This window comes from Melopsittacus undulatus, chromosome 9 (assembly GCF_012275295.1).
Source record: "Melopsittacus undulatus isolate bMelUnd1 chromosome 9, bMelUnd1.mat.Z, whole genome shotgun sequence".
Classification (NCBI taxonomy): Eukaryota; Metazoa; Chordata; class Aves; order Psittaciformes; family Psittaculidae; genus Melopsittacus; species Melopsittacus undulatus.
Window position 1 is genome coordinate 18,801,398 of NC_047535.1, and position 27,536 is coordinate 18,828,933.

The 27,536-nt window shown below is 37.5% G+C and overlaps 1 protein-coding gene across 6 annotated transcripts in view; it reads right to left on the bottom strand.

Annotated features, from left to right (window-relative positions):
* TCF12 (transcription factor 12) overlaps positions 1-27,536 on the bottom strand; it is a 166,402-nt gene that overhangs the window by 59,010 nt on the left and 79,856 nt on the right. For all 6 annotated transcript variants that reach the window (XM_034066284.1, XM_034066288.1, XM_034066283.1 and 3 more), the window contains exon 7: positions 11,646-11,710. In XM_034066284.1, coding sequence (XP_033922175.1) covers positions 11,646-11,710 — 65 coding nt within the window. The remainder of the gene's footprint in view (positions 1-11,645; positions 11,711-27,536) is intronic.

Here is a 27,536-nt window from a genome sequence, read left to right on the forward strand (position 1 = left end):
CATGTGCTTCTTGGTTTAAATCTCGTTCACGTTCATAGCCAACCTATGCAATATTTTCATCCAAATACAACCATGTGCCTTTACATTATTCATTATTTTCTATCAAAAGAATAATATGGTTGAGAATAAAAGCACTGCCCATTATATGCAACTGATTATGACAGGCCCATTGTGCTGGCATAATAAGGCAGGCTGCTTTGGCAGAGAAATGAGGGCTGCACCTTAGTGACTGCAAACTTAGACCTTGTCCCTCCCCTCCAATAAACTACTCAGATTTTATTTTTTCCTAGTTTTTTTTGCAATAGCTTTCTTTTCAGAGAGTTTATGCTGTGAGGCCGAGCAGCCAGGCTGTCCCCATTTCCCAAAGCAGGAAAACTGTTCAAAGTTTAAAAAAACAAACAAACAAAAAAAGAGTACTGAGGTGTCTAGTTAAAAACTGGAATCCATGATTTTGTAACAGCAAAGTAACACAACACTTCAATCAAATCCCTCCATTATTCCATCACAGTTGTAGACTAACTCACTTCACATTTCTCTATTTCTCAGAATGTTACAGAGCAGACTAAGTGCATTCCTTGCCTCACAGTAAACTTGAGCCGCTGCACTGAGAAGAGCAGAAGTTTCACATACATGTCCTTTTATTCAAGTGAGCCATTTGGATGACATAAAGCATGCATATAATTCATCTTTATTTCACATCCTGCTTTACAGATAAACCTGACAATTTGCATGAGCTAGATTAATGTAACAATCTAGCTCATGTCATCTAATATAATTGAAGAATGTAACAAAACTGAGAAGTCAAACTCTGCTAAACTTGCAAAATCCTCCAAGTTGTGTGTGGTTACTGTGATTCCATAGGAAAACCTATCACAAAATCAAACGTTAACAAATAATTGCTCTGTGAGATACTTAACAAAGTACAGAGGTTTGAGCTGAAAAAAAGACCATTCACCTCAGCTTCACATCATGCAGTTTAAGCCAAAAATATAACTAAGATACAAAGTGTTGAATTTCACTTTACTCAAGTCTCCAGTCTTTGGAAACTCTGATGAATATGCACTCCAAAATAGGAGCTGAATTTGGAAAAACACTGACATATGATGTAAATTCATTTTAAATTTAAATTCTAGAGATATGTTTGCAATTATCAGCATGTTGTTAAAGAATCTCATCCTGAGAATATCATCAAATAGTAATGTGAAATACAGTGTTACCATTTTGAGAACAAAGGGACCCTGAATGAGTAATCAATAGCAACTGGCAGAAAATGAGGCATTAATTATGATCCTCTCTAGTGTTTTGTCTCAAACAAGGTTTCATTAAATATATTGTGCTAACCTGTACATCTTCGAGCCATTACCAATAGATCTGATCAGATACATTTTTGGTCTGTTTCAGGAAGAGGAAAATATCAGAATTAAAAAACAACAACATCTAAAGTGTTATATGATAACTTGAGCATTTTTTCTTGATCAATTTAAAGGAAATCAGCAGTTACTAATAAAACATCTCAGGAGAGGATCCTCTAACAACATGCTGATAATTGCAAACATATTCCTCATCTGAAAAAAATACTCAGATCTTATAATCTCAATGTAGTCTCTTGAAAATTTAATTATCATCTCCTATACCTAAAGTATCATGCAGGTTTGAGAAGATAATGACAGTCATCCATCAACTGCATCCTGCCAGTGTAATCAGGCTAATCTAGCTCACTGGAGTAAAAACCTGCTACCTAGGGTACTAAATACTGAAGTGATGCAACATCATAAACAAAATAACAGACGTTTAGTTTTACTGTCTTCCCAATTAATGCTAACACTCAAAAATATCAAGGTATCAATATATTCTCTTTTTACACCAAAGCTTTCCCAGATCACCATGAAGTGCTTATTTAATGTGTTTACCTAAGCAGAATCTGGTGCTAGGAAAATTCTGCTTATGTGTAAATATACTGAAACTAAGCACAGGGACAGAGGACAGAAGGAAGAAGCTTACTCAGAATTCCATAAGATTTTTTTTAGCAGTGAGCGGAGTAAAGACTAAACATGAAAGCAAGAAAACATTTTGTATTCCTTCTGTATCTAGATGGCTTTAAAGCACCCGATTAATACAGATATTTGACTGAGGCCCTTCCTTCTCTTTTGCAGTAATGGCCTCCCTGTTCTACTACCGCATATTGGCAGGAGTACAAATTCTGTTTTACGCTTCTCAAAGAGGCACCCTGCTGATGTTGGTGTCCAATCCCCGAGGTTATGCTGGCTCAGCTTGTCTTCACTCATCCCCCCGGGCAAGGTATTTTTGCGTTGCTGACTGAATTCTAGGAAGGCATTACTAAGCATTGTGATTACAGGTCAGGCTCCCCTCCCGTTGCCTTTGAATCTTTTTGCTGCATTATGAAAACAGTAATTTGAACAGCTTCCTCACTGTGATTATACAAAAGCAGAAGGTTTGTGGAGAACTGCAAAATGTCAGAAGAGAAGCAGCTGAGGGGTTACTCATTTACTTTTTAATTTTTCTGCACCAGCCTTCCTGTGTTTCTCTCTGATTACCAGATATGAGCATGAGAAGTCAACATTAGAAGATTTTTTTTTCTTATTTACAGAAGCCAGACGATAAAGGGCATCATAAAGCCCAAACTACCCTTACATCTGTTTCTCCCTCCGCATCATCAGCAAATTGATTTCAAAAGATTTCAGACCATTAGTCGAATGCTTCATGTACACAGTATGGAAGCTGTGCCCCTCCTCTCCCACACAACAGAAAAACCTCACTCACTCTAAGCATGAAGTCAGAAAACGTGTAACATAATGAGGGTTCAAAAACTAACATTAACATAGCAACCAGATAATTGTTAGGACTTAACATGGAGGGCCCATATGTTTCCATATATGATCAAGCGAAAGCTATGCCCAGTACTAGGGTGCTAATAAATAGACAAGCCCAGTGAGTATCTTGGGGTACAATCTCCTTGCCTTAAAAAATGTCACCCTTCTCTCCCTACTCTTTAGAAATCTGTGCTATCAGGAGCACTATCATCTTGAAAAGCATGCCACAACACAATTGAAACTGATGCAAGTTGGATGATTTAGTTCCATGGAAAACGAATCAAAATGGCAAATCTGTCTTGCGCTTCTTTCCAACCACTGACTATTCACTCAAGCTGCAGTCTCTCCTAGCCCATGCTAGACAGCAAATAGTAAGCAATAGGTTGCTTACAACACTTACTTCCCCTTTCCCAATTCTGCTCAAGGCCTTGTACTCGTCTCAAGAGCAGTCATCTCTGCAGATGCAAAGTTTGGGAAGGGATTTTATCCCTCTGTGAAGAGTGGAAGGTAAATGGGAACTCAACATATTAGAGTAGTCACAGACAAAAAGAATATATGTCAAGAAAATCCAAAGGGCAATCCAGCTCATTCAGACTGGCAGGTTTGGCTGGGATAACTGAGCTAATCTTTTCTCCATCCTGAAATAGTACTATAAATTTTTAATTGGGAAGCACCCAACTCTGAGGCAGTAAGATTAGCTGGAGACAAACAGTAACTGGCTGAACAAATTGTATCTGCACTCCATGTTATAACATGCTTTTTCCTTCTTTATGCAGGAATATGCAAGATACTATATATATATATTGATTTACAGGATATTCATTACCTTAAACACAATCAAACATTAAAAGGAGGCAAGAAAATTTGCCAACCCTAAATAGTGTGAGAAAGTGAAGGGCAAAGACAAGTAACAGTTTGTTTGCTTAAGACATCCAGAATGATTCCTCGCAGAACTGCTCCCTTTTATAAATAGCATCCCTCCCCAAGTATAACTAATTCCTAACACCTGCTACCCACTCCATTCCGGGGGGATGTCTTCCCTGATTAACTTCAGGTGGTCACCTCCAGCTCTGGAAGAAGACATCTCGCCTGTCCCCAGTTCTGTTTTACTTTCTAAAAAGGTTCTGCAGATTTCTTATTTGCTGAGAGACAGGAGATTATTCTCCCAGTAGCACAATAAGTAATTCACTTCTAATAAGTCCTAATCAAGAGAAAGTTAATATTGCTTGATTTTACTGGAGGAGTAAAATGAAGCAAAATAAACTCAAGTGTGGATATTCCATCTGCCCTTAAACTATATATCCCTCTCCCTATTCCATCCTAAGATGGTATCAGCTGGCAGAATCCAGAGTCACTGCTTCAGTTAACATTGTGTCACAGCCTTTCCTTCAGAAGACACATTTCTTAGAGATTGATAGCTCAGCTGTAAAAATCTGCTTTAGGGAGACACCTGATATCAAAGATGTCAAAGAAGAGGAGATTAAACAGAGAACGTTTACAAAATAAAATCAGTTTGTCAGCTTTAAAGTTATACTGGTATTAAAACCCACACACATGTACAAGCCCTATTTTTTTTTTCTGTTACCATGGATGTTCTCCATACTGCTTCTAAAACTCTGTGAGGAAGTAAGAAAAGCAACTGGTGCCACTGACTGTACTCTTCTCTAAAGGCCCCACAGGTAAGAAATGTTCAGAATATCACATATTTTTCTGCCTCACTGGAAAGACCCATCTAAAGCATCATCTAGATCTTTTTTTAACTACAAAATTGTTGCCATGAATAGCACCTATGCTTTTTTATAATTAGCACATTTAAAGTGTGCAGAGCTTTTCCTTAATATGGGGAACATATGAAGGGTGTTGCAGTTGCTTGTTTTAGTGGTGGTGGGGTTTTTTTGCTTGTTTTGGGTTTTTTGTTTGGTTTGCGTTTGCTTGGTTTGTTTTGGTATTTGGTCGGTTGGGTTTTATCCCCACTCTAGCATCCCTTTTGCCACAATATTGCTTCCTCTACTGTCTGCCACCTAGGTGTGGTCTGAATTTGCCTCTTTCCATCCAATTATTCCCAAGACAAGCTATTTATATTTTTCTATCAATTTAAACTCTTTCATTAATTGCCCCCCTCTTAAAAATCTTTTCAGTAACACTGCAGTATCATCGGAGCAGATGGCACATCCTCAATACAGAGTAACTGTCTAATTATTTTTCTCGAGGAAGCCAAGCAGGGATAGAAGTCTTAGAGACAAGTAATAAAAGTTTCAGGATATGAACTGAATTCCTACAGGAAGAAACGAAGACTGCAGAACACCAAATGTGTGCAAGAGGGCTGGCCTATGCAGACTTCAGCATACATCAGGTTACCCGAGAAGAAACTACTGGCCCTACAAGAAATGATGTATCTGCTCTTCACAGCTGTCTGCCACTTCTTTCATCTTCCAGCAACATATCTAATGCTCACTATTCTTTGAAATATAATGCTACACCAAAGCATGTTAGTAGTGGTCTAGTACAATGGCCCTTGCATTAAAGTAATGAATAGTTAAAAACTCAGCAAAGCATCCTAGGGGGACTGCAGAGACATGCCACACCACCATGCTGCTTTCAGGGGGCCATACCTGCAGATCAAGAAAGACTTGTTCAGAAGTTTTAAAAACTAACCTTATTTTAAAATGCCATGCACTAAAAATACCTATTTTCTGACTTGCCCATTTCAGGTAACATCTCAGCTGTCAGACACCACTAAAAGACTGTTCACAATCACTCTTCTCTCACTCTCGCAGAGTTTTTTGTTCTTACAAAACACATATTCCAGATTACATTTTTCATACTGTTCTTTGCTTTTCTATTTTTGTCAGTAAAACTCCTTTCTGTTTCCCACATACCTTTTTATACACTCTTACCTCCTAACATTCACATTTTGTCTGCATTCTTGTTCTTCCAGCTGTTTGTCACCTCATGCTTTACTAAAAAACTTAAATCAGTTATCTTCCCCATAATACTATGCACACACCTTACAACTATACGGTTGATGAATGTTTTCAAAATACATTTAAGACAGTGCTATTTTATTATTTTTTTTGTCTATGCAGCGTGCTGGTGTCTGCATCCCAGGACGGATACTTTTGTTCACTCTTGCTTGCATTATCCCTCACCACCTCACCAGTACACAAAAAAATGCAAAAAAAAAACCAAAACAAAAAAAAGCCTTTACATTCTCTCTAGACAACTCAAATTTCTGGAGTTCTACTCTTATCACACTTGTCTAACCTGTGAGGGAGCTGATATAGAGAGCGTGCTCAGAGATACCATTTTCTCCAGCAAGGCAGGATTGTTCTTTAGATTTGCATTCTGCTCAAACTGTTTTAAAGTCTTTTTAAATTTGAAAGAGGAAAATTACTGACTATGCAAAGGCAAAGCAACATACACTTGCAAACATTTCTTTTGCCAAAGTGATCATCTGTTAAATTGCCCAAGAAATTGGTGCTAAAGGCATTTTTGGCGTTTATTTCAGAGTTCCAATAGTATGTTTGTTAAAGAGCATCTTAGAATTCTTTTGCACAAAAATAAAACAAGCTTTTTAGTCTGCAGAGTATGTAAGAGCTAATAGACACGGTTTTTCATGCTTGCAAATTTATACTTTAATAGATTGCTAAATTTGCAAACAAGATGCAAACCTTTCAAATTCCACATTAAATTGTGAAGAAAGTTGTTCTTTAGTCAACAAAAGTCGCAAATTTTTGCTCAAAAGCCAGCAATATGAGTTCCAGTTGTTTAATAACTACACAGTATTAAAATCTGTAATATATTTCAGCACAAGTCAGGCATATACAAATCTAGCTTTCTCTGACTGACCTCCAGATGAGAATGTTTCCAAGCTGAATCACAGCAAAGGTGGAAGACTGATGAGTTTGTTCCAACATATTTTAGCAATCAGTGTGAAGTCAGCTAATTTCTTCTCCAAGGTACCTATCTAAGTTACAGCATACACTGAAAGTAATGAAACACAAAACATGCTCTGAAGATGTACAAATGCCACATTTATCTTAATTCCGGTGAAGCATACTTTTTCTTTCCTGATAAAGAAGAAACTGGTAAATCCTGAAAAGTTGTCTGAAATCATATCTCAATATGCTTACTTCAAGTATATTCCCATAAGGAGCTCTAAGTATGGTGCTAATGTGCATAAAATGTTACTGTCATACTGCACAATTCAGGCTCATTTAATAATGCCTGATGTGCCTTGCATTGTGTTGCAGTGATGCAATAATCTGCTGCTAAATGAGTCATCTCACATTAGCTTCACAGCAATAGCAGAGTTGATGGCTATTGAAGGGAAAATAGTGGAGCAGTATTTATTGGAAACATTGATGGGGCTGCTCTTCCTACTGGATTTTTCTTCTTCATCTAAAACTATAGATTCTGAAGCAGCCTTATTTATTACCAATACGCACAAAACTTCTAGAGTAATAGTAGCAGCAGTGAGTTAAAATCCAAGTGCACTACTAAATAAAATATGTGGAGTACACACAGTATCCTATCAATTCTTCATACACACTCTATGTAGTACTGTATATTTCATACTGCATGAAATATATAGTAGCATATGTACAGATCATGTACTATACAGTAGTATATTTTATGCAATATTTTATATGCAATTTTACATAGACTAAATGAAGTGTATTTAGTAAATATAATCCATAGCTCCTTCCAGCATTCATCTACAGATCAATTAAGCTTTTTTCTAAGTGCTTATATACCATTTAAGCATCCCATCATTGCATACTGTACAGATTCAAAAGAAAAATAAATTACTGTCTCTTTATAAAAAGGTTACACTAAACAAAACCTGATTAATGTCTTTTTAGTTCTTGCTTAACATCCACTACATTTAGTACTTGATTTTTATCTCCTTTCTTGCACATGGGATAGTATGTGGACCTGAAATTATTATATGAAGGGAGGGTAAATGTGTTATCTCAACATGTCAAAAAATCCGTAATGTCTATTTTTCATGCATGATTGCTCAGAATTAAAACGGAACATTAAGGGGACAGTCACAAATAATTTACTATTTTCAGCCTAGTGATGCTAGTGGGGAGAGACAGACTTTGTCAGACAGATGAGAACAGGCACTGTTAGGCCAAAGGACCATCCCCCCGCCCCTCTCCACCAATTAGCCAGGGCACTTACAGGCTCATGGGGATAAAGTTAGCTTCTGTGACGACCCACAGAAACAATTATAAGAATTAGTCTAACAGCTACACATGTACTGCACATTTATCTCAATTTCACTTTGAAAATAGTGCAGATTCCTGGCTTTCTTCAAGCTCAGACCTGTCAAAGCAATGTGCAGTGACAGCTGGGTGCCCTTTTGATGATACTGGAAATGGGAGTCATGCATTCAGTTTCTGAAGTCTCATCACACATCCACACCAGGTTATTAACACCATTTACACCAGTGACATATGAAAAGAACTTTGGTAAGAGAAGAACAGGTTAGAGAGTACTTGCAGAAGTTACGTATTTTCAATTCAGCTGCACCCTCTATAAGATACTCAGAAGACTGGCTCTTGCTGTTGTTGCAATTTCAGAAACCTTAGCCACTGTCTTTGAAAACTCATGGTTCTGAGAGAGTGCAGAGACTAAGAAAGGCTGTGATTAGTTGGTTTGTTTCACAGGTAGGAACAAACAAAGTGGCTTGCAAATCCTCAACAATTAAAATTTCATTTGGAAGAATATAACAGAAAAAAATTAGACTGAAAATGCCAGAAGGTAACAAAGAATTTGTATAGATTCAGCTGGAGTAAACTCTCTAAAGCCTATTTACTTCCTTCTCGACAGCATAATAGGTGTTTTAATAAGGCTTTTACTACTTTCACATTTCACAGGTGAACTAAGGAACCAAGGACAACTAAAACTACTGCTGAATACAGAGCATAGCTATTTAAAAACCAGTAGCTAAGAGTTCATGATCAACACTGGGTGAATGTATTAACTGAGAATTTGCAGGCATCTGTTTTGGGCATCATTCCACCTCTTAATTAGTGATTTGGATGAAAAACGAAGACCACATTTACTAAATTCACAAAGCAACCCAGAAGGATCTACAAATGCAGTGCAAGCCTGGAATTCAAAGTTGCATTGACTAATTTAGAGAAGGTAGAAGCAATATGTTAGAAAGTAAATACATTTTTGCATATGGAACCTGTAAACTGAAAAATACAGGCTGAGGAATGACAAGCTGGCCAGCACTACCACAAGAAGGCATTGGAAAATTTTAGACCATGACCAATCAGACAGCTATCAAACAGTGGATTTTTTTTTTAAATGAAAAAGGATAAATACCATATGGCAGAAAAAAACAACAGTATTGTCAGAAAGATCCAGATTTTATTTTTTTTTTGCCATAATGGTAAGGCCTTAGATGATGTACTTTACCTAGTCTGAAACACTGGAATTCTCTAGTTGTGAACCTACAAGTTTTTTTACCAATACTTCAATCTGAGATAGACCCTGATATGTACCTGCTACTAAATATATACCTCATTATACACATCAATGTAAGACTTAAACAGAGTTAATTTTTATCTTTTTTAAAGCCTGCATATCATCTTAGGGGATTTCCAGCCCCTACTGACTTAAAAGAGCACAGATCCTTCTCCACATCTACTGCCTGTAAGACAAGAGTTAGATGCCTTAATTACAATGATATTTAGATAAGGCATCAGGGAAACTTTTCAGGAGTAAGTATGTTTAAGGAAAACAAAACCCAGTGTGGCCATGCAGTCTCCATCTCTAGAGGTTTTTAAGACCTGACTATTTGAGCATCCATGAGGGACAATGCAGCTGATTCTTCATTTGGATTGTCAAAATGATCTCTCAGGATCGCTTTCTACCTTTTTCTCTAAGATAGCTTTCAAGCATTGTAGCTACATTGAGCTGTATTTCAGGCATTGCTATGGATTTATGAAAAATAAGTTTAAAAAAAAAAAACAACAAAAAAAATTCAGAAACCCCACCACATTTCAAGTTAGCAAATGTTTTCAAGCTCTGTCAGATTTAACTGATACTGTCAAATTAAGGTACAAACTGTAACTTATCAAATAAATTTAAACTGTATTAAAATTTAATTGCAAGTTAATTCTATGACCATTTTCTATTACCCTGGGCTATAAAAAACAAAACAGATTTACCTAAATAACATTTTCTCATATACTGACAATGTATTAGAAACTGTGGGTGAGAAATAAGCAGGAAGCATATCAAAGGAATAAATGGAATTAGAAGTGATGTTAATAGAAACAAATATGTATAAGATTTTGGCTTTTAGAGAGCTACATGTAAAAGATTAATATTAAATGGTACTAGATAGAAACAATTAGAAGAATTCTCCTCAGTGAGAAGCCAAACAACAGAAATTACACTCATTACTGCAAAGCAAAACAGAATTTTATGCAAAGTTAGCAAAAACTCATTTTCCAATGCAGAACATTAACTTAATGAAAGAGAAATGTGGAAATTAATTTGCTACTAAACTAATGTCAAGTTTAAGTTATGATATTTAAATATACTACACACAGAGCTATTTGAACAGTAATAATAATAACATTAATACAATGTTTTACTATCTAGACTGTCAATAATGTGAAGCCTATAACTTGAACTTAAAGAGTTATCCTGCTTTCTGTGAGAATGTTACTGAAAGCTCACCAATACAGTTACAAATGGGTCTTTGTTCCTCACATCTGTGTTTCAGAGAAGTAGTAAAGGCTCTGAGAATGATCCTTTTTTAATAGGGGAAGCAATGCTTGGCCTTCATTGCCACATGGGGCTGCCCATTCACACTTCCCAAACTACTAGTGAAAAGATTTAAAACCAAGATGTCAAGTTTCATCCTCAAGGAGAATGATGTTCCTGAAAATATCAATTTAAAGCAAATAGTCTGTTTAGAGTAAAATAAAAAGAGATCCCTCTTTGGGAAAACAAACATAACAAATTAATTGATTATAATTAAAAATACAGTATTACTTATTTAAATCTTTGTCCACAAACACAGAATGCAATCAAATGTTCATTAAGAATTCAAACAGACTTGAAACAACGATCAGAGTACTGTTAGTGTGGCTCATTAAAAATAACACGGAAGAAATCTTCACTTTAAAATGAAAATCTAAAGACATAAGACGAAAGTTTCTTTAATTAAAAAACACATCTAAATTACAAAATAAAACAATATTACACTGGATAACCCAGTAGCTAAAAATTAAAAGCCTAGTAACACTGTCTTCTTTAAAAAATGCCCATGATCTCCACAGGAATAACATTCAACTTATGAAGTATATTTGGCAATTACTGGAATTTTTTGACAAACTAAATGTGGAAATTATCACGAGTATCGTGGACCAGTTGTGATGTGCAGTCAATACTGGCCTGCAATTCTGTCTGCAGACTTGGAGAGAGGAACTGCAAAGGGTAAGAAAACTCATTTCACAATGATCTGTAGGAGAGATGTGATACACCTGGAGCACATTGCTCCATATGTTCAGACCAGTAACGATCTCCCTTTTACTAAAACCATCTGAATTCATGCTCATGAACTACAGAGCCAGTTCCACTCATACATTGCAAAAGTGTCTCCCCTAAGCAGATGTATTTAAGTGCAAGGCAATTTGAACACACAGAGGCCAGAAACTATTCTGCAGGTTGTGGAATACATTCTTGTTTATTATGTTTGGTAGCCTGACACATTCAAGTAGCTTAAACTAAATTCTAGTTCAGGTTATTCCATTTGCTTTCAATCATCACTATACTTACCTGACAGCCTGGTAACCCCGTATCTCTTCCATACAATGGAAATGGACCTCTGTCGGAGGTTTTTCCTGTAAAAGACAGGCATTTGATTAGGTTCTTCTAAAAATCTGCTAGATAGCTGCATCAGTTGCCCTTACACAGGCAACTCAGAAAACCTGTGACCATCATAGCAAATTTACCAAAATTAAACAGCATGAATACAAGCAGGCTTTTATACGTGTTTTTAACACACGCCAAGACCACTACTATGATAGATGACATACTTACCTAACTCAATTTCTTACATAACTGATCAATAAAAAGAACTACTGATAGTTTTCGATGTTATAAAATATCCCTATTAGTATGCTTAAATAAAAAGGGCAAAGGTCCAGCTTCATTTTTGCTAACAATGAGAAAAGACAGACACTTTTAGACATTTCTCCTTCCTACACGAAACTAATAACATGGCTGGTATCATCTTAGGCAATGAATATACATTGCCAAATAAGCAGCAAAATAAAACCAACAAAACAACATGAAAAGTGAACAAAAATTTCAATTCAGAACAAGAAAACCCACACCAAACTTAAACCATGAATGAATCATTCAGCTATCGACACTTACCCCTTAAATCCTTAAAAATCCTTTCATTTCATATACATTCCAGTGAGGTATAAAACTCAAGCAATAAAACTGATCAAGATGGCAAAACCGACTGGACTCTTCTGCCATATGTGCAATATTTGCCTGTAGGTAGCATATACTAAATATAGTGCCTTGTACAGAGTGACTGCCCTCTGATGTTGCGATCTGAGGTCACAAGACATTAGCAACATACTTGTCAAGTCCAGAAAAAGTACTCCGTGATTTATTGCTCGTTGTGCCACCAAACCGGCATGTTTGTGTATTAAAACTGAATGTGAAGTTCTCCAGTAAGGCTCCAGTGTCAATCAACATTTCTTTTTAAAACAATCCTGAAGAGAAGTCTCTTGAACAATGTCAAGAATCAGACAGTCATCAAGTATGTGTGTAATTGCCCTAATTATGACACAGACAGAACTAAGGAACACCCTATAACACCAGTCAGACTTACCCAGAGGTAAGCATTAATAAACTACAATACCAGTTCATTTGAAAATGGTTGTCATATTACCCAACTAGGCATTGCCTTTTCTAAACAACGCATGTCTCATTCAGCCTTCAAGAAGAAAAAGTAGCCTTGCTTGCACATTCCCATTTCAGTGATAAATAGCTCCATGCTGTTACAAATGCACTTCTAGAACAGGACTTCCTTTGCTTTTTCTGATTTTTCTCTGTAACTACCAAAAATCCCTAAATATCATTTTGTAAGAGAAAAAAACTAAGGTATGCTTATAGTTCATTTTAAATGTGCATCTTGTATAAGCAGAAAGGAAGTTTCAATCTCTTGGAACAACAACTCTGCAAGGTTGTCATCTTGATAACAGGTAGTCTGGTCAACAATAGTTTCCTTGAAAAATAACAGCTTTGCTGTAACAAAGGGAGGAAAAAAACATTTTTCTGCTGAAGCAATTTGCCTCTAACAACTATCAGGCACTAAGCAAGTAAAATACCTAGTATGCAAAATTATATGAAGTAGGATGAATCACGTTGTTCACATTAAACCAGACTCAGCATTTTCTTCCCAGAAAATGAGAATCTTGTACCACATGATAAACAACTTTGACTGAAGTATGCAGTATTCCAGGGCAGGCTTTGAAACAAATATTTGTACAAGAGTCAATTACAGACACTAGAAAAATTATGATTTAAATTATGGTTTGCGTAGCAAGCAAGAAACCGGTAGATAAGAATGCATAAAACCACGTTATTCAAATGTTATCACTTTGCAAGTCTGGCAGGTTCCTACTACTAGGAGAAAAGCTTAGTAGAATAGCCCAATCTATGCAAGATTTGGTTCTAAGAAATGATCAAGAAAAGTCAAGGGTACCTGATGCTGCACTGTGTAAATATTTATCCAGATCTGGAGCTATTTAGCATTTAACCTGCGTTCAAATGGATAAGCTTTTCAGTGAAGGGTTTGGGAGCACCCTAGGACCAAGTATAAGACAGTGACTTTCATAGACAGTCTTCCAAACACACTCCCAGTGCAAGCACTTAGATAGGACTCTCAAACCTGCAACAGTGTCACAATGTTAAAGGTACACAATTTTAAAGAACAATAAAAACCAACAGGCACACATGACAGAAACACACGTTGAGCCCACACTCAAGTCCTGTCCTGGTTCTCTCTTGTACAGTGGAACCAGGCTGTTCTGTCCCTTTTGCAGGACTGTGTTAGCGTCAGTCTTCATATTCTTAAAGCAGAAGCATAGGAGAGAGAAGGTGAGCCATCCTGGGCACTGCTAGAGCACATCTGTTGTACTGCTCACTAGAGAAGAGGAAGGACTCCATCAACAGCCCCTGGAGCTTCACTGATACTGTATCAAAGAGGTTTCCCAGCATGCTGCTGTCTAGCTGTACCACAGGACCCTTTCACTATAAACACAATCCAAAAGTGAAAGAGTATTGACTAGGAATTGCCTGTTGTCATTTCAACACACTTCAGCTGCTCCTGCCTAGGCACAATGATACTGTCACTATTTAAAGCCTTGTAAGCAACCACCACAGTAGTGTTTACTTATAAATAGAAAAATACTTAGCAACTACTCTGCACAGTGAGCCAAGTACCTTAAAAGTAGGTAATGACAACTTCGAGAAGGTGACACTTCCTCATTGGTTTAATAAACAGGTAGGTCCCATACATAATTTCTGCACAAACCAAACTTACCAGGATACCAGTGTTTATGACACTGAAAGCCAAAGCTGACCCTGAAACGTCTTGCAGGTTTACCCCACAAGATCTGCTGTTAAGCATATTCTAACCTCTGTCCAATCACATCTTCTCCACCTCTTGTCTTAGTTAAGTGCTCACCATGCAGATGGCAATAGTACCTTTCTTTATTATAGCTGGAAATTCAGAAACTCTAATGATCAGCATTAAGGGGACATGAGGAAACTCACTACAGCATCTGACATTAACTGGAAGAGGGTTATGCAGAAACACTATTAAATGACAAAACCCTCACTGAATTTTTTCCTTTTCACAGGTTTGTGTGAACGTGACTGTCAGGTAGTTTGCAGACATAGCAGCTGGGAAGGTAAAGCAATGCCCAAATGAAATTTATTTCCTCATCAGATTCTATTTTCACAAAATATTCATGAGAATTAAAGCAACTTGGGCCATTTTCCCAGCCCCACTGCTTCCCATCAGCCTTGTGCAGGATAGCTTCCTACTGTGAACCATCATAGAATCATAGAATAGTTAGGGTTGGAAAGGACCTTAGGATCATCTAGTTCCAACCCCCCTGCCATGGGCAGGGACACCTCACACTAAACCATATCACCCAAGGCTTCATCCAACCTAGCCTTGAACACTGCCAGGGATGGAGCATTCACAACCTCCCTGGGCAACCCATTCCAGTACCTCACCACCCTCACAGTAAAGAATTTCTTCCTTATATCCAATCTAAACCTCTGCTGTTTTTCAACCCATTACCCCTTGTCCTATCAGCTCTCGATCACCTGAACATGTACTTCCTAACTCACACATTTCAGAAAGAAGCTGTCATTTTAGAAGCAAAATCTAAGCCTTGCTTACACAGTGTCTCAATATCCCAGAGTTTTGTCTTTTAACCAGATTTGAACTAAAGCAATGGACATTTAGAAATTATAGAACTGACTGCATACAAAAATCTTATATCTGCACAGATCAGCTCACAAGGCATCTGAATCTCTTCACTTGAACTTGGCATGAATTTACATTCTTTTTTTTTTTTAGTATGTTTCATGTGTTTTCATGAACAAAACCTTCACTGACCTAAACACTTCCTTAACAGGCTTAAAAGCCCAAGGACTATGAGTTAAAAGGCATCCAAACAAGAAAATCCCACTGAGCATTCTTGACCACAAGTATTTCCTGAATTCATAAACTTATAATCTGGACACATTCTGCACCAATTCAAACATTAATAGGCATTTAGTAAATAATTTTTTTCTCTTGCTATCACTTGTCTAAATATGATATGCTCACAACTTAATATAGCTTTCAAATACCACACAAGGAATTGTCTTCCATAATAAATCTATCTGTATAACAGCTGTGCAGACTAAATACTCTCAACACAGAATGAACTGAAACAGCAAGATGCAAAGTCATAGTGAGCTGAAAACAGCTCTACATAAACTCAGTTGAGGACTACTTCAGTGAATGTGCTATAAATGCCTGCCAGTAGTAAACCAGCCTTTTCCCACTGCTACTAGATAATGCTTGGTTTATGAGAGCATGACAGAACATAACTGCAAAAAATCACTTAAATTCCCACAGAATTAACCCTTTACAGAATGAAGATCTTTGTATGTATTGCTAAGAATTCATTTAGGTGCTAACATGGAAAGCACCAAAATTTTTTAATGAATCCATGTTTATCATCCAGTATAAATACCATAGTGACCACAGCTGGCACCTGCTCTATTTGTCAGACATGAAGTATGTCTGCCCTACTTGTACAGAGACTCATCTTTCAGCAAATCTTGAGGCCTGTTTTCAGAGTTCCTAATCATAATTTCATAATTGAAAACACTGTTAACTGGCCACAACAGATAGCATACCCAAAAGTCAAGTCTGTAACAAAACGTTGTTGGTATCTTTGAGGACTTCCTGTGGGCTTTGTTTTGTGTTGAGTTTTTTTAAGTTATTAAATTGCTGTTGGTAAATTTGGTTACAAATAATTTTTTATATTGCTTTCTCCCCTTCCACACCCAGTAACAAAGAATCCAGCAACAAAGTACATGGCTTTGTTAGTCACAGAATACATTCGAATGTTTTTCATATGCAGATCCAATATAATAACAAACAAGTTGTAAAATCCATATTGACAGGTGCATATGCATGATTTAAAAACAACATTCAGAGTAAACATTTCTCTAAAACTCAGTATCACTTTCCAACATACCACAAAATAGAAGGAAGCACACAAAGTTTATACAGGAACATCCTTGCTGCCTCCAATACAGACCCATTCTTCATTTTTGTTGCTGTTAAAAATTCCTATTCAGCAATTATGAATTATCATTCGGTATGGTGAGAATAAGATTACACTCGATCAAAACACAAAACCAGCCCCATTCCCAGGATTTGGCATGCTGCCGCCTTCTCAGAGGCACAACTGACACATGGAGCCATAAAAGTTTTACTACATATCTAGACATTTCCCACAGCACCAGAGAAATAATTTCTTCCTCTTCTACTGCTATATAGGCCTACTTATTAATAGAGGCTGTCAGTTTGAATATCTGTCTTATACATACAATCTTATCTCTAACATTTTGAAGGTACTCAATACACAATACATGTATGTCTCTGTGTGTTAGTGAATATATAGAAGATTATTATATGTTTTTCCTTACAATACTTGTGACCAGAACTCCTAGAAATGAAATGAGATCTGAAGCAACATAATTTGAAGAAAGTGCTTAAAAGAAGTGACCTCCTGTTCTCTTCACAACAATTTAGGTATTATTGGTTAATGTGTGCCAAGCACGCTGCTGGCTACACTGAGGATGTTTAACAAGCCAGTGCCAACAAGTGCAGCTGCTGGACTTGCAGCACCCTCCTCCTGTTCATCCCAAGCCAAATTACTCACTCAGCTATGAACAATGAAGCAGCAATATAGGAAAATGACAAGTGCAAGTGAAATTAGTGATGAACTGCAGGATCCCTACAGAGGTCAGTGATTATCAGGTCCCCAGTTGTAATCACTTTCCCAACCTAGGATTTTATCTCATCATTACACTCTATCTTAGCTCAGTCTTCTGACTGTGAGTAGCTTCCCAATCAATAACCCTTGAAGTCTTGCAAACTCATCCACACTGTCTTACCTTTTAATAAAGCAAACCTACATAATAAGAAGTGTATGCAAACTCATAATACAAATTTTGAACCTTAAAGATTAATGAGTAATTAATGCATTAAAAATGTTACTGGAAAATCTTGTATGAAAGTAACAGAAGAAAAATTATGAGCGTATTTAACCAGGAATGCCAAGTCCAAGTGATGACCATCAATGCAGTCTATACAGGTAATCACACGAACATTGGCCTATGTGGTTTTGAAGTATGGATAAGGCAATGGTATGTACAGACTATCACCAGTGGACATTATTTTAGATTTCTCCCCCATACTGTGACATCTTCTAAAACCAGGTTTCCCAGACAGGAGAAGGAAAGGTTAAGGCAAAGCTGGTTTCAAGACTACAGATTTGCTCCCTACTCTTTCTTTGTTCAAAATTTTGAAAGACCATGATCCTACAGAACAATTCTAATAATCTGCAAGAAGCAATGAGATTTATGGGATTTAACTGTCCAGTCTCAGGTCTTCCAGAAATCTCCTAGGATTCTCCATGCCATAAATTCTCATTTTTAAGATAGCACTATACTTCTGCTATCCAGTCCTATTGCTTATTTGCCTTATTTTTTTTCCTATCTAAAAGACACCAAATGTGTGAATTCTGAAGCTGGAATTATCTGGAACCAACTTCCCATTGTAATTGCTGAAATTTAGGTACAATGCTTTAAGACAGCAAATACTAATTTATTGTTTTTGTTGATGTTTGGGCAGGATCATCTGGGGGAAAAAAAAAAAAAAAAAAAAGCTTGGCTTTTTATTTTTTTTTCATTGTACTTTCCAAAGATCAGAAAAGTTCCTAAATTCTTTTATACTTGTGTGGGCACTTACAGATGTCTTTCACTCTAATATGACTGAACTGACCAGGCAACAAATCTCAAGAATACCATATCACAATGATAAACTTGGAAGCCAAGGGATATCTTACCAGACATTTAATACAATATTTTAAAAAGAAATGTCAGTGTGTGAAGTGGTATTACAGAACCTGCTTCCCAAAGACATGCCTTTGACACTTTCATCCCATTGATTTGTAAGTACTTCTGAGGAAAGATGAAATATTTTGTCAGTTTGCAGAGCACTGCACAGATCTTGTACTGTAAAAAACAATTTATTAATGCTCTTACGTACTTACACAGGAGGTAAGGGTGGACTAAATTCCATGTTCTATTTGGACTGAACCTATGAACTTGCAATTTACATGCTCATGTCAAACTGAGACTATTTCTATTCCACCAGTGGCTGATCCATGATGGCTCTCCTTCCTCAGTAGTGTTCTTGTCCCTCCACTTACCAGGCTTACACTGTGCTAAATAACACATCAAATGTTTGCAAGGGTAAAATGTACTGAAGTCTCCGACAGGAAGATGCACATGAGTAACTGAAAGCAAGGGGAAAGAGAAAGTACAAACCTCTTAAATGAAGAAAGAACTTCCTTATCCTCCTCCTCCAAGACTAAGTGGGTAAGTATTTGCGAACCAAATAACTTCTGAACAGCTGTGTAGTATATTTAGTTTCAATTCTCCACTGCTACATCTACTCCAGGCTAGCCTTACAATAATAATGTTACCGCTCTATTAACATATTAACATCTGCCATGCATAGACAGAACATCCAGCAAAATGTACAAAAGTGTACTAAAAATGAGGGAAATCAGATATGTACAATATCCAGAAAACAATTAGCCACAACAAGAATGCATGTGAATGCACACACATTTCAAACCGCTGACAAGAAGGCATTTTTTCACATGCGTTTACTCACCTATCCACCACATATATTTCTATAGTGTTTGAGTGTTTTCACTTTGTCTATTAAAATGTGTCTTCCTTTGCCATCTTGCCAATCTCATCCCAAACTAATGAAGTTGCTATTTACAACTAACTTGAAAAGTATTCCTTGCTCTCCTGGTGTGGAATTTGTCTCAGATCTAATGACAGAAGTTACTCAGCCGCTGTCAGTGACATTGAACATCAAGCACATTATTAAGTCTAAAGGGAAGAGGATTTTTTAATTGGAAATTAATAGAGAATCTACACTTTACAACAAAATGCTACACCTGTTTCTGATTAAAAGATCATTTTGGAATACTACTTACTACAGATTGCTAAATTACTTCATATATATATAATGATATAAAAATTAGAAAACAGTTACTTCAGCTCCTCTCACCATCCAAGGTCTATTAATTCACACTAAACTTGAAAAAGCCAGCTTTATCAACAATGGTTTCCCCCCTCAACCATTTCTATATAAACGCAGGTACAAGCATGGAAAGCACTTACAACCACCTTCCATTAAGCAGCTGGCAAACATACACAACAGTACTCTGTTGTACAGTTCTTCCTTGGATGACTTGCATAACTTATTCAAGCTTCCCCCTTCACAGGTAATCCAGGCATCCCAATCACACAGAGACAGATGTTTGTCAGGTTTTCCCAAACTGCACTCTCCAGACTACCAGTAAAAAACCCAAAACAAACCAAGCACAATCCAACCAAAATAAAGAAAATCAAACCTCAAACACCCATTAGATACTAAACCAGACTTCAAATGAAAACAAAACATGTTAAGTGTTTTCCCAGCATTACTGCTTCAAGAGAACAATTTCTGCAGGTACCACAGAGTAACCAAATTATCCATTAAAACAGGAGTGAAAATCCTCACAGGACAGTGCCTTGAAAGCAGTCATCTCCTGTTTGGGGGCTGAAACCCATGACTATTCACATGTTCTACTTGCAAGGACACTGAGCCAAAGGAAGATGAAACGAAAGCCCCATAAAAAAGAGTTACACAGTTTAAACTAATACAAAGCTCCTAAAATGCTAAGAGATTAAAATAGGTCCTCTTATTTCAGTACAAAACCAGTAAGGGACTTTAGACTGTCCAGAAATTTGAAAGCAGTCCTACTAAGCCACAAAACATTGACGATAAGTGCACAAGAGAACATCACTGTGTTGCAGAAAGACAAACTGGTATTGGAGTGACATAGAGAATGAAATTCTAACTATCTACTAAAAGAGAAACCAAAAACAAACAAAAAACCCCAAAAAACAAAGCCCCCCCCCCCCCAAACCCAACAACAAAACAAAACAAAAAAAAACCTCAAAAAAACTCAGACCTTTCTAACCCATCACCTGTAGGCAACCCATGTCTCCATGTTTATGAAAACACTGATACCTTACTGCCAAGGCACTTGAAAGAATTCTAGAGCTTGAAGTTATTAAAACAATACCAAAATAAAACCCCAAAAAAAAGCCAACACACACACACACAAAACCAACAACAAAAAAACCCACCCAACAAGCAACATTAAAACCCAAACCAAACAACCAAAGAAAAGCAGTTGTAACGAAAACAGGTGACCGCTGCTTGTTTTGGGAGGTGAGACAAGTGGCATTCTTGATAGAAAAAGAAAAAAAAAAACAAGTTTTCATGACATATCACAACAGCCGTGGGAATGGACTGAAGAAATGTGAACAGTAACATGCCAGGTGAATGTAAGTCTCAGGTTCAAAAGAACCAAGTAACATGGTGTGCTGTTCAGTGAACTAAAGAATAAAACTTCATGTATCACTAAATATTACCTCCCCGCTTGGCTACCTCTAGAAGTACCACCAGGCTGCTTTAAATGACCTAAAGCAGATAATTAAAACACTTTTCCTCAGCATGTTAAGAACAAAAAGAATACTCATGGCAATATTGGTAATTATTTTATAGAAACGATAACATAAGAATGATGAAATATTTTCCATTTCGACAACATGGAAGATGTAAAAGCTATTGCTAACACTCTGCACTTTGGCATCTGCAGATCTAGATAACTCCAACAGGACTAATGGTTTTTCACATACACATAAACCAAGGAGTTCTCTCAAATATTGGCACTGGTTTACTTTCAGAAGAACATTTTAAAGGCATAATTTAATTACTCTTCCAAAATAAAAATGCATTAAGGTAGTAAAAGCCAGGCACCAGACAAAGTTTTAAAATGCAACTGTGAACAGAAGAACATCACTGAATATTTTTCAGTGACTCAAACTTTGTCCCTAGATTTACACACACACTTCCTCTCCACCCCATCAACATGACAATCGAAATGTGTTACTGGCAATTCAGAGCTTGTTGGCAGATTGAAACAACTGAAGACAGGTCACTGATCTGGAGTGCTCAGAACTGCATGTATGGAAGCAAGCTGCCTTTTTGTTCAGCCAAGTGCAAAAAGATGCCTTCAGGATTGAAACAAGGCCCTACAGACTCCTCTTCTTTAACTAGATTTATGGCGGGGAGGAGGGTGGTGGCTACGGAAACTTTTTGTTGTCCACCATTATCCTGACCTTTCCTGTTGGCCAGCCTCAGCAGCTCTGCAGGAGGCACACCAGCCCTTGCAAATCCTCCCCAGGCATTGAATAGGAAAGCTTAAAATGTCTACCTTGGGGCTAGGAACATGTGGTTAGCACAGCTCAAAGAGTTGCAAAGTGAAAATCTTCCTTCTCAGCCTAAATGGTATTAAAGAGTGTAAGTAAAAACTGTGTGGGTTTTGTATCTTTTAATCTATTTTACCTGCTCATACTTCAATTCCTGTGCCACCGAATGGGAACTGTGGAGCTTGAGCATTATTATAGAAGTCTTTTATACACAAACCAGGATTAATTTCAAAGACACTTTCCCATTTTGTATCTAGCCCTTATCTCTGCTATAAGCTCTCAACTATATTACTTCTTGATATTAAACAGTCATAAACACTTAGAAAAAGGCTTTTCTTGATCCTGCTCTCTCTTGAGTTATTCATCCAAGTCTCAGCATCTCAAGCACCTATTTTACTTCTCATGCAGTTGCTTTTCAACCTAAATTTATGTTAGGGTGGTGAGGTACTGGAATGGGTTGCCCAGGGAGGTAGTGAATGCTCCATCCCTGGCGGAGTTCAAGACCAGGTTGGATGAAGCCTTGGGTGATATGGTTTAGTGTCAGGTGTCCCTGCCCATGGCAGGGGGGTTGGAACTAGATGATCTTAAGGTCCTTTCCAACCCTAACTATTCTGTGATTCTTTGATTCTATGTTTTTATCAATCTTCCTCCATCTATAATTTTGTCATTAACAACTATAGTATGTATATGGAGCCTGTCCTGCTTGAAGTCTTTACCAGTAGCCTGGAGGAGAAGACAAAGTACACCCCAAAAGAGTTTGAAAAGACCCCAAATTTGGGGGATGCAGTTAGAATGCCTGAAGGCAGGACCACCATTCAAGGAGGTGTAGATTATCTAGAGAACTGGACCAATAGGAACCTCACAAAATTCAACCATAATAAATGTAAAACTCTGCACCTAGAATATAACTCCTTGCAGTGGTGCAGGTTGGTGACCAAGTCTGCTGAGGACCAGTAGTCTTGAAAAGCACATAGGACAGCAAGTGGAGGGGAGTGATTATCCACCTCTACACAGTACTTGTTATACCATACGTAAAATAGCACATCCAATTCTGGGTCCCTCAATCAAAAATATTTAAAACTAAGAAACAGAACGAAGCTAGAGAGCAAAATGGTCAACAGGAACATTCACGCTGCCTTCACTGGACACTGAACAAAGCCTCATGATGATGTATCCCTTCCTTCAAATGGTATCACATCTATTCCAGAATCCCAAATTCTAAAATCCTACAACTTACAATTCTCCCTTAAACTTTCTATCACTGGATCAAATCACTTCTGCTCCTCCAATTTCTTTTCTCAGCTTCCTTTTTATTCCACAGCAGGCAACTGGTTTCTCTTTACCTCTTACACTGAGACCTCATACTTATTTTTCCCCCAACATAAAGATTTAAGCAAAACCAAAAATGTAAGGTTCCAATTCAGCTGAATTAACTCCCTTGATTATTCTTTACATACTGTCTCTGCAAAAATGCTCATGCATCTAAAAAGCCCTACACGCTATTTATTGTATACCATCTTTCCTTCTCTGCCCCAAGAGCACTCTCTTGCATACCTGCTCTCTGCAGTGAGTTTATGATTTTCGCTATGCTGCATGAAACAGTAAATGATTCTGAATTATGACAAAAACCATTCTGCTTTGAGCAAACCATTTGAGGAAAGGTAATAAAAAGGATTAAAACTGCTATTGAAATGCCTGGACCTCTCCATTTTCAGATTTAAAACTGCACAGTAAAACATCGCATCGTTGTAGGAGTTCCAGGCTACAGTTGTATCTTAACACCCTCACTACTTCTATTTTAATTTAATTCACATGTATATTCTAACAGAAAAACAAAGTAGTACTGAGGTGATTTAAATTGTTGCACTTTTACTTTGAGGGTTATTTTCACAAAGTCTATTTTAAGAACTCCTTTGGAAGCAATTGATGTTTTATGCAGTGAACTGCTATTTTCCCAGATGAATAGAATATCCATTCTTTGGCTCACAGTTTCCATGACACTAAAAACAAAACATTCATCGGCACCGACTCAGTGTTTGATGGTAAATGCAGCTGCAGCTCACAACAGCTCGCAGTGTACCTCAGCCTGCCTCAGCTGAACACAGGCACTGTATTTTCCCAACGCAATTTCATTGTTTTACAGACAAGCCCTTTCTTGCCAAACTCAAACATTTCAAACCCTGCTGGTATTCCGTCTTGAAACGAAAAGTAATTCAGTTCTGCAAGCAATGATACTAACACAAAGTCTTCCAAATTACTGAACAAAGTACATAACCAGAAACACGGCTTTGGTAACAGCATCATTTGCCCCACAGTTATGGAGAAATTTTTGGCCCAAGAATTTCAAACTTTGCTCCCTGTTATAATTCCAACTCACAAGAAGAATATTACAGGGACCATTTAAAACTCATAGACAGAGAAAATCACACTGGCAATTCAGAAACAAGGAACAGCACTCAGCTTTCAGTGCTGCTTCACTCCCCAAAAGAAGCATTAAAGCACACACCTCTCTTTAGAACAAAAGATATTATGAGACACAGGCTTTTGCTTTAGGGGATGATGGAAAACTCGCATTAGCTAATAATTTAATCTGCCCTATATTAGCTAGCTTTTTGTCTATTTGAGATGCAGTTTAAGTACAAGGTCACTCACCTTTTCACACTGGTAAGTACACTGCTGTTACACACACCTTGACTTAATCCCATCGGTCTGATTCGAAAAGCCATGCCGAAAACAAAACCTAAACAATGCTCTGCATTTATAAGAAGCATTTTTAGGCACCAATTCTGTAAAGCTACTGGGCAAATAAGTACTTAAAAGTATAAAATTGTACTAAATTCAGCAGGGATTACTTATATAATTTAAACTGTACATTACTGAATATTGGTGGACTGCAGGCTGATTACAGAGAAATCTGACAAAGGAGAACGCATCACCTTAGTCTACTCAACGTAGGCTTTAAGAAATTCAGCCAGGACTTCTGAAAGCATTGAAAATGGAATATGTCAATAATAACCTATGTGCAACTTAAGGGAAGTGCCATTTTAAGCTAGAAACTAATTTCTTTACATTATGCAGACTGAAATCCGTTTCTGGTTTCGCTACCGAGCAGAGTAATGATACACCCTCTCTCCAGGCGAAGAAACAAAGTCCTGGCTCACAGCGTGCGCGTGTTTAGGGACACGAAAGGAGACAAACATTCGCACTGAACTACTGAAATGTTATGAAAACAACTTTCCAAGACAAGTGAGAGCGGGAGGGGAAGGAGGTGGCGGCAACCTCCTGCCCCCGCGCAGTGCTCCGCTCCCCCTCCTGCCCCTGCCCGCTCTGCACAGGGCTGCCGTGCCGAGAGCTCCCCCTCCTGTTCCCAGGCACTCGAATCACGCTGCAGATGGAGCTGCCGCACATCAGCAATCAAACCGGTCCACGGCCTTCTGAGAAACCTCTACATCGTTACAAAAATAATCAGATGGGAAATATAAGCTAAAGGCATTTCCTTATACTAAAATGGAACAAGGCTCCCTTTCCAACCAATCTCCTTTAAAATACATCTCAATAAAGAAAAGCATTAATCCAAAGACTGCAGCAGTATTTATTAATAAATCATTAGCAAAACAAAAATAAAAAATTTATTGCTCTTCATACCCAAACCACTGACTTCAACTTGAGATTCTGCAGACCCTTCAGGATCAAAGAGCGTTACAGCAGCTTACTGTCAGAGGCCAGTGGAATTCACTTTCAGGCATGACTCCTAATAAATTTCTATTGATGGCCTTTCTACTGACAACCTACTGGACTTTTATAACATCCTCACACTAAGCCATTAACAAGAGTGGATCATCAGTGAGCTCCCCACAGGCCACTGCAGATTACAAGATCAGAAAAAAGTGAAGCCTGCTTTTGTAGCTTTTCCAGGAGCCAAATAACAACGGCACACACAGAGAACATTTCTTACTGCCAACACTTACATGTTCACAGAATACTATGAACTGGAGTGTAATCTAGGTTGCAGGTAATCATTGTAACCTAATAACAACATTCCTGTTTTTCAAATATAGTCCTGCAGAAGTTCCTTAGTTGGTCAGTAAACACTGATACGGAACACAAAAGCTATCTTCAAAATTTTGGTTTTATTACGTGTCTGCTGAGGCTTTGACTCTTACTTTCCTTCAGAAGCCAAAAAGGTGATCAGAGGTCCAGAAGCTGGTAGAAAGAGTCAACTCCCCTTACAGTTCCTGGAAAGAATTTTCTTATCTACAGCTCTAAATTCTTCAAGTGTATTGCAGCACTGGTGCACATTTTCCTATCCTAGTATTTCCCAAACAGTGGACAATAAAATACAGAGACCCACTAGCTGACTAGCACACCAGATGATATGTTGCTCTTCCTCTGCTTCAAATATGGAGCAAGTTTTACTAATAATGCTAGACAGATCAAAGATAGATCAAGTTTTTTCCTGAGACTGCCTTTTTGCAAATGCAGTGGCGGTAGCAAATAGGTGACTTCATAGTACAAATATAAGCAACAATGTCCTTAAGTCCACAGTAAATCCCCACCTGGCTCTGATACCACACATACAGCCTGGTATGCAGGGGAGAGATGAATGAATCTAGAGAAACTTTTTAAATTATAATTTGCAGCATGAAAAGCTGAAAAGAAACCCCATATCCTAAACTAACACAGATTCTTCATAGGTCAATAGTTATCCTTTTTATTGTTGACCTTCTCAAAAGCAGATTCTGTCTAGCTGCTTACTTTCCAAAATTTCAGATAATGATCAGAGATGCTAAACTGGGATGTTGAGCTATGAAGCTGGCAATGTGGGAGGGAGACTGAACAGACAAACAGTATCTGTTATAATCACAACCAATACATACCCCTCTTTCCCAGCCATGCACCACATCTTCTCTACCTGCTCAGGTATACCTCAAGAGCTATTTAAAAAAAAATAACAAATTCATATTCATGTGATAGTGATTCAAAGGAAGGAAGAAAAAAATATATCACAGCAGCTATTTTGGGTGGGAAGGTCAAGATTTCCAGAGACTCAAAAAACTGTGCTTTAGAAGAACTTCCAAAACTGCTATCTAAAAGATGTCTGCTTTTCAGATAGTAAAGCACCCCATTTTATTTGGAGCCTAACTCGATCACAAATATACAGGAATGCTGAAGCCATGTCATGCAGCTCTATTTGAAATCCTAAATATGGATTTATAGCCCTGATCCTTCAAACAACTACATACATGCTTAACAGGATTATGCATGCTTAAAGTCTCTTCTATGTGGAAGTATTTGTAAAATTAGGACTTACCTTCAGCACATAGATCATTCAATAGGAGACATTAGATTTATATTGGCTTTTGTTAAACTCTAAGACATGGGACACTTCTCATTATATAATGCAACCACTGAAGTAAACAAATTAAAGGACTTCAGCAGTATTTTCCTTCCTTGCATTGCAAAAAAGCTTATAAGGATTACTGTTTTCCCCTAAAAAAACCT